General features: G+C 34.7%; 1 protein-coding gene across 1 annotated transcript; it reads left to right on the plus strand.

Annotated features, from left to right (window-relative positions):
- The first annotated feature begins 570 nt into the window (after nt 1-570).
- On the plus strand, nt 571-5648 carry LOC129873747 (trihelix transcription factor ENAP2-like). Its single transcript, XM_055948912.1, has 2 exons — nt 571-1794; nt 5327-5648. The coding sequence occupies exons 1-2, from the start codon at nt 960-962 to the stop codon at nt 5338-5340; spliced, it is 849 nt and encodes a 282-aa protein (XP_055804887.1). The 5' UTR covers nt 571-959; the 3' UTR covers nt 5341-5648.
- The last annotated feature ends 3229 nt before the right edge of the window (nt 5649-8877 follow it).

Consider the following 8877-nt stretch of genomic DNA (forward strand, 5'->3'; position numbering starts at 1 on the left):
ACCGTGATTAAAAAAATATATATATGAAAATTGAGCACTAGAGTAGAAAGGTAACAGGCAACCCTCTCTTGCATACTTATCATGACTGCATTCGAGTTGCCGTCTAGCTCTAATTGACAAAAAAAATTATTTTTATTTTAAACCATAACAGGTGAATCTTTTATCTATCAATGTCATCTAGCGAATTTGATTAAAACTAATTGCCAAAATATACAGATGAGATACTTCTTCAGTTTTCATTTTCAAATTCAATTTGGTTGTCTTACTTTTCATTTTAGTTTATTCTCAAAAAGATACAAATTTATTTTACAATTTTATAATTATAATTTTTTACCTGACATATTAAAAGTGATAATATTATAGTTTTCTTTAGTACATTTCAATGAATATAGGGTTACAAAAGTTAAAAATCTTTTTTAATTTTTAAGAATTTCATATTGTATTTAATTAAAATCTGACAAAATAAATTGAAATGAAAGAAATATCTTAAATTATTATATCACTAAAAAGAATTGCTTTCAGAATAAGGGATAAAATAGCAAACATTAGCAAAAGAGAATAGTTCAGAACCTGAACTTTTCAGCATCGGCCCATCCCCGTTTCTCCGTTCCGTCCACATCATACCCGACAAATACACACACTTTTACCTGAAAAATGAAAAAAAAAACTAAAACAGAAAATTAACATACACTATAATCAAATTCCAATTCCAATTCCGACAACAACGTTGGGTAATTACGTAACGCAAAGCCACTCCTCAATTCCGTGCTGTTGCCGTCTCACGCGCCATTCCCGTCGACTTCACCTTTTCTTATGTCATCATCTCCGTACGCTCTCCTACTCATGCGGTTCACGCGCTTTTCCAATCGCCAACCGGCGATTATCCTTTATACCCTTTCCTCTTTCTCCCCTCATTCTCCGATCATCGTTTTCTCTTCTCTTCTTCATTCTTTCCATCCATGGGTGAAATTACCGATTACTCCACACAGGTAACGATGTCGTCAAGGCCATTGCCCTTCCGTGAGGATTGTTGGAGTGAACAAGCTACATGGACGCTTGTTGATGCTTGGGGACGCCGTTATATGGAATTGAACCGTGGAAATCTCCGTCAAAAGGATTGGCAACAAGTCTCCGATTCCGTAAATGCCCTTCATGGACATACCAAGAAAAGTCGACGAACCGATGTTCAATGTAAGAATCGGATAGATACCTTGAAAAAAAAGTACAAAGTTGAGAAGGCGAAAATTATTGACTCTAACGGAACCCTAACGTCATCCTGGCCCTTCTTTGAAAGGCTTGATGTCTTGATCGGAAACTCTGATAAAAAAGTTACGCCGGTGATGGTGTCTCCATTACCTTTACCGATGTCCTCTCCGCCTATGGGAGTGCCGCTGCCTTACCGGAGATCGGCGGTGGTGGCACCGGTTAGTTTGCCTCAGAAGCGGCAGTTGCCGGCTTTTGATGATTCGTATTTCAGGAGAAATTATTCGGCGGTAGCTGCTGCTGCTGCGGCAGGAGGGGAAGATGATTATGATGACGAGGAGGAGGAAGAGGATATGGAGATGACTGAGGAGAGTTGGGAAGAGGATGGGATGAGGAGGCTGGCGAAGGCTATAGAGAGGTTTGGAGAGATATATGAGAGAGTTGAAGGGATGAAACAGAGACAAATGGTGGAGCTGGAGAAGCAGAGGATGCAGTTTGCTAAGGATTTGGAGGTTCAAAGGATGCAGTTGTTTATGGATACACAAGTTCAGCTTGAAAAGATTAAGCATACTAAGCGGTCTGGCTCTGATGGTATAAAGTTTACACCTTTTTGATTTCTCATGAAGCTATTTGCTCTTTATTCCATTCATTGGTCTGAAAGTTCACAACTTGTTGGCTTAGCACGCTTATATGTATTAGTGATAAGAGTGTTCAATGATTTAGTTTCTAAATTCCTCATCTCATTATGATGCTGTTTCTAACATTAAGTTCCTTTTGATGATTTATGTTTTGTTAATTATACGGTAGTGAATGTTGTGCCTCCAAGACCTACATATATGTGTAATTGATTTTGAGGCTAAGATGGATGTATGGTTATGCATGATTGAACAAAATTAGAAATGTACCAATGGTGTTGAACCTCTATTTAAAATTTAAATGTGCATCTACACGTTGTTGTAGAGACTTTTTAGGGCATTTGGTGATTTGCATGTTTAACTTAGAGCCGGGGATATAACCCTCATTTTTTATATAGTTATTGTTTTTCAGTTGAGATGGCTACTCTTTTTACTCCCTGTCCCAATTTAAGTGCTTACTTTCTTTTCTGGTTTGTGCCAAAAAGAGTGTCTCTTTCTATATTTAGTAAGTTTTCAATTCCAATATTCTACATGGAAAGTTTTAAATCACAAGATTTAAGGAATTACACACATCTTTAATTTAATACCACAAGATTCAAAAGTCTTCTTTTATTTCTTAAACTCTGTGCCTAGTAAAACTAAGACACTTAAATTGGGACGGAGGGAGTACCTTCTAGCATAATTAGTTTTGGTCTCCAGTGTTGGGGTCTGAACCCCTAGGATTGCATCTTCATGTACTTAAGTAACAATATTTTGAACTTACATCTTAGGAACAGTGTTGTAAATAGCTTGCATGGTGGTGGAAAGCTTAAAGGCATTTTCTGCCAGTGTTTCATGGACCAACTTGTAATTGGAATCTTAGGACTACTGTTCCAAAATGATAAAATACCATCATTTGTCCAGATTATGGAAGTGTTATAATTTTACAAGAACATGGCAGCCTTTTACTTTTTGATTCAATACTTTCAACAGTAGTCCTTTGGTTATATTTACCTGTAGTAGCTGATCTTTTTGCAGTTTTCACATAAAGAGGAGACCAATTTTTCCTTTTGCAAGTTATTGTAAAGAATCTTTAACCCATTCAAAGTGTTTCAAGAAGAATCCATTTATTCCAGTTCAAAGTGTTTGATGTTCCTTTGTGTTCTGTCTCAACTTTAATCTTTATTTTTGCCTAAGGACCTATCTTAATCTCTTTGAAAGCGGTCTTTGCCTTCTGTAGCAAAAAGACCCAAATTAGGTTCGTGGGAGCTGATCTTATGCTCTTTGCTTTAATATCCATGCCAAGGAAAATCAAGAATCTTAGAACTTATCACTTAATTATACTAATAACTTATTAAAAGATTAAGACTATATTTGCCTTTTCCAAAGAAAAATAAAGATTAAGATGCTTAATATGGGTTAAGACAGTATTACATCATTACTAATAGTCGGATGATTGCTGACCTGATGATGATTGATGATTCTCAAAATATAATAGTTTCTTTTGAATGTCATCGCAGCTGCTTAGGTTTGACGTGGTATGGTTTTTCTCAGCTTACTTATTAAAAAAAGGGTGCTTTATTCATCTTAACTCTCTTCAGTTCCAGCAATTCTTGTTATATAGATTCATATAGACCATCTTGCCTTTTTCTTCTAGCGGAGGGAGGGTCACTGTATATACCATGTACTTGCTGATACTGTTGTAAATAAAATGCGTAAAAGAAAAACTTGAACAATGATGATCGATTTTGTGTTTCTTTTCTTTCAGTGAGATTTGGCATATTAGGCTCTCTTTATGAATTTTGAATAATGTATAAAAGATTGATCAAGTCCATAATATCAATTAGTGAAGTAATACAATTGAATTGTAATTGAAGGAACTACGAGAGAGGCTCAGTGTAATTACTTCCAAATTTTCCTGTTGAATTGAGCTGTAACAAGATGTTGTTCAATATCGTGTGCTTCTTTCGCATAGTGTAAGTGAATATAACTTATGATCATAGACTGATGGCATTGAACAGGATTTCAGACTTTTTATCCTCAGCTGAATTAAAGGCCCCAAATCATGGAATGGTACGAGAACCGTAGGCATGAGTTAGTTGTCTGGGTCTTTGAAAAGTAGATAAATCATTGGCTAGGTATTACTTTATGAAGAGTGTCAAGGAAGTTGCTTCAATCCTTCTGAAGGGTAAGATGTGCTTACCCAACCACTAATTATCTCTGCATTCGATGGCTTGGAGATGATAAACGCTGGAATAAATTCAATCTCCCACTCTAAAACTACATTATAGATTTTGTTGTTTCTCATATGGATGTGGGAAATGATTTTCTTCTATAGCCTCTAAGTGATAGGAGAGTCAATCTTGCATTCTATTGCTTGGGTAAGTTAGTCTTGCTCTCTCTTGGTATTGTTATTTTATGTTCAAGTAGTGTTTTTGAATTTGTAGTTTTGGTGGAGGGAGCTGCGATGAAGAAAGGTAAATAAAAATCTTAGCCAAAAGCATGGGCTCCAAGAAGCCCAAACGAGTTAGATATTTGTATCAATTATTTAGCACCATCGTTTGTTTTATAACTTTTTTATTTTCTTGATAACTGAGAAATCCCGAGGGCAATGACACAAGGTTCGACGCTCGGTGAATAATGGACGTACTTGTCTACTCTTTTTTGCTTAAATACAAGGCCTTCTAACTTTTCCCGATGGGTTTGCACTCAATGCTACATACATGTAACTGAAGGTTAGGCAAACCCTAATGAATGAAAAGGGAAACAGAAAAAATCACTTGGCTAACCTTGATCTTTTGACGCAAAAAGTTTGACCAGAGGCAGTCCAGTCCCCTTGGGCCTTCACCAACACTAACTCATCAGTCGTGCTTTGGACCAATAGAGGCCTAGAACCAGGTGTTTCACGCATAAGGATATAGAGAAATCTTTGCTCTTGCATCTAGACTCAAGTGCAGCCTATGCCTCTGACTAAATCAGTGTGAGTTCTAGAATACAATTAGGATTTGAGTAATGTCAAAGGGCTGCAATCAGAGCATCACATAAGGCTTCGATGCAGATTTTTTGTTTGATGACACTGGTGTGAGGGTCAGCTTGACATGCACTTCGACTATTCAACTGGGTATCTATTCTTGGTGCAGACTTCTGCAAATGGTTATTGGGTACCATGATCAGCTCTGATCGTTTTGGTTTTGCCATGAATATTGTGTGTTACATATAATTGATACTTAGAAATAATTGTATACAGACATTTCACTTCAGCATCTTGATGTTATATTTTGGAGCAGTGTTTAGCATGTTGATGTTTGTAGTTGCTTTTAGCTTAAACGTCTGCTTTCTTCTAATAGAGTCGGAGATGTTTTAGTCACCACATACGTTAGTGAAAGATGAATACGTATTGAGTATGAAAACATTTATTTCGTCATTCAGTAGTGGTTGACCATTGAATGATTGCCTGTTCTATGACTATATTTCACTGTCTAATTGTTTTTTTTTTAAAAATGTTGCAGATGTGTATAGCTAAGCTCTGTGGCGAAAGAGCAATTAAAAAGAACCAGGATTGCGAGATTATGGAGTATCATGGGGCAATCCAGTCAGTGACTCCTTAAGTTTATCTCCAAATTCATATCTAATGATGACCCTAGTTTAACTGATTATTACTTTTTTGAGCAGGAATAGTTGTTACTTGTAGTTAATTTAAATCAAGGGTTACCTTTTTAGCATTTTGTTTGCTGCTCCATGAATCTTACAACGGTGCATCAACAAGGTTATTGAGACATGCATTCTCTATGAACAGCCTATCACATTTTTCACATGGTAAACAATTCAAATAGGATCCTGAAGGGGGCATCGAAGGCTTTTGCCTATTTTTTCTGGAAGCTTTTTCTATGGATGCATAACTAGTAAATCACATTACAAAAGTTTGGTAGATAGATCAACCCCGGTACAAAATGCAGATTACAATTCTTATTTTGGCGACTGTGTGGATTGTGTATTTGGTTTCTAGTATTTTGTTTTCTCCTTTAATTCCTGTGACTTGGATTACATGCATACAAGGTTTGATGAGATGGTCACAATCTTACAAAAAATTGCCATCACCTCCTTTCCCGGGGGCATTTTGCTTGGCTAATCGTCAAGATCTTAACAGGATCGGTACTGTAAGACGCTTTTTCTTTTTAGAATCACCATATGGCACTTTCCACTGATTGTTTGGTTCTTCAGAAATGCTATTGGTTGTAGTCCTGTAGATAGTTTGAGGGTGAAGAAGTTTGAAGGTATTGGAAGAAGTTGAGCCCTCCCAGAGTGCCAGAAAGAAAATAAACTGATTTTGATTTCCTCCATTAATCAAATCATTTTTTCCGTTAGTATGGGACCAAAAGTGTGCCCATTTTGCGAAAAGAAAGCGGATTCAAAAGTTTGTTGTTCAAATGAGGGATTTGTTAGTTTATCGTTTTTCTGTTAGTTTGGGACCAATGATGGATTTGTTAACAACATGTCCAGGAGTCGAGAGACTTTCCAGTTTGTCAATGATGGATTTGTCAAATATCAATTGTCATCTAAAAGTTACTGAATTTTCTGTTAGTTTGGGACCAATGATGGATTTGTTAAAAACATACTGCATGATTCTACGGATAATAGGATGTAAGCAAATCCTTACTCCTACTTTTTGAGGGAGAGAGACTGTTTCCGGTTTGTCAATGATGGATTTGTTAAAGTCAACAAATGCTTGACAAATCTCTGCTTGTTATGTAAGATGTTCTTTACTATTTATACATATAGCAAGTCCACCTTAGTTTAGCAAGTCGAACTCGTTCTCATTCACAAAACCAAAACAATGTCTTCCTATTCTTCCGTCCTTGCAATCACACTTTGTTCCCTATTCATAGCAGCATTAGCCAATGTTCTCCTTTCTTTCTTTTTTAAAGTTTAAAAAATAAATTAAAAAAATCAACGTAACTTCTATTATTTTCTCGTGACGTTGAGCATGAAAGTAATATATTTTTTTTTCAAAAATAATAAAAATAAATTCAAGCACATAGACATAGTTTAAGCCAAAAATATTTCTTTGGACAATTTGTGAAGAAGGCGCGTGTGTGTATTTGGTAGGGTGGACCAAGGGGCTGTGCACATAGGGGAAGATCCAATGTTGGTTATAATAGTATTAAATTATGTTATTTTATTACAAATAGGTGACAAATTAAAGGGACTATTTCAATTGATTAAACTTTCTCAAATGATAAAAGAGAATGAATTTTGGATCAAACTTAATCTCACAAATCACCTCAACAAGGGTAACAATTTTCCATGACTATATAAGGAAACAAATTGTCATCGTACTTATTGATGTGGGACTATCAACACCCTTGTACGTCTAGAGTTAACAATTAGATAAGGTAATACGAGGACTCAATATCGGATGAAACAATAATTGAGTGCGCTTGATTTTGATGAGTTGACAATTAGAGCGAGGACAAGATAATATGAGGACTCAATATACAAGAGACAAATTATGATCTTACCTACCAATATGGAACTACTATCAAAATTAATATGAAAATATTTACTCTCTTCGATTCTAATTTTAGTGGCACTTTCTGGTTTCCAATATCAATTTAATTAATTTTTGAAGTTAAATTGATTAAATCAACTCAATATTTTAAAATTAAAATATTCATAAACTAAAACTAGTTTGCATGCAAAGATGGGAAATTTACAAATAATTGGGCTTTTTCCCATGAGCGGTTGCTGGTCTCTTAGGAAAACAACTTTAGTCAAGCCCTCCCATTTTGGCTGCATCAAAATCTCAAAAAGTTGATACAGTTTTTCTAATTTTGGCAGCTTTATGTATCACTCATTCTATATTTCTACTTTTAGTCAAGCGTTCCTTTCTTTCCTAAAGTTTGGTCATTTCTACGCATAAAACTGGACAATATATTGGATAAAAAAATTGTATACCTCAGTTGCATATATTTGGATTCAAAAGTTAAATTCAACCTCGTCACTTTTTTACAATAACGAGGATTTGTTTAACTTTACACCAAAAATTGAACTAATAATAACTAAATTAATAAAAAAAAATTAAGGAGAATCTAAGTATCAATAATTGACCTCAAGCAAATGTAGTGAATTCACAATGAATATTAGTGGGCCTTCACCACAATTTGCACAAAGAGACAATTGTTGAAGAGGGTAGGGCCCATTCACGTGAATTGGCAAGGGCCCTCATATATATATTTTTTGAAAACTAGACTTTAGCATTAGTAGTGTTATTAAAGGGGTGTGTCATTTCATATCTTTCTCTGAATATCCACTTATATTATTTTCTCTTTTCAATCCATTAATATTCCTCTATTAAGTGATTTGGCACTAGATTTGATGGTCCTTATAGGATAACAACCTTCGAGGGTGAGTACTAAAGCTTGTAATTAATTGAGAGGAACAAAACACGATACTATAAAATTTAAAAATTAAAATTAGTCGTTGAATAAAAAAAAAATCATATGTAAGAAAAATCAAATATACCTTGAACTTTGCTAGAAGGATTATATGCATGAATTTTTTTAAAATCATAAATCAAAAAAATAAATTTAAAATTAATGTTTTCACTTCTATTAGATAAAAAGTGTATATGTGATCACTTTTGTAATACTAAATCACAAAATTGAGGGATATATCATGCCTTTTTACCAATTAATAATATTCGGCTATTGATTGATAATACATTTAAATCTTGTTTAGCCGAATATATTAGATCATCGAAAATTCTAATATTTACTAATAACTTGATAAGACAACATTGACCATGTTTCCTGAAGTAATTTTTTTTGCCCCAATGTCTCTTAAATCATAATCGAAAGGTTTAAATCACGTTGGAGGATAAGTGGGAATACTGTTGATAGGATTGGGTGGGGTATGCAAAAGAAAAAAATCATAATTGAAAAATTAACAGTGTTGAACAACATGCTAATTTTTTGTTAAATTCGATTGACACAAGTGCATCACTTGACTTTCATAGTTGTATTAGAAGTAAAGTTTTTTGCTCTAGGTAAATGACTTAGTT

Source organism: Solanum dulcamara, chromosome 11 (assembly GCF_947179165.1).
Source record: "Solanum dulcamara chromosome 11, daSolDulc1.2, whole genome shotgun sequence".
In the NCBI taxonomy this organism is placed as follows: domain Eukaryota; kingdom Viridiplantae; phylum Streptophyta; class Magnoliopsida; order Solanales; family Solanaceae; genus Solanum; species Solanum dulcamara.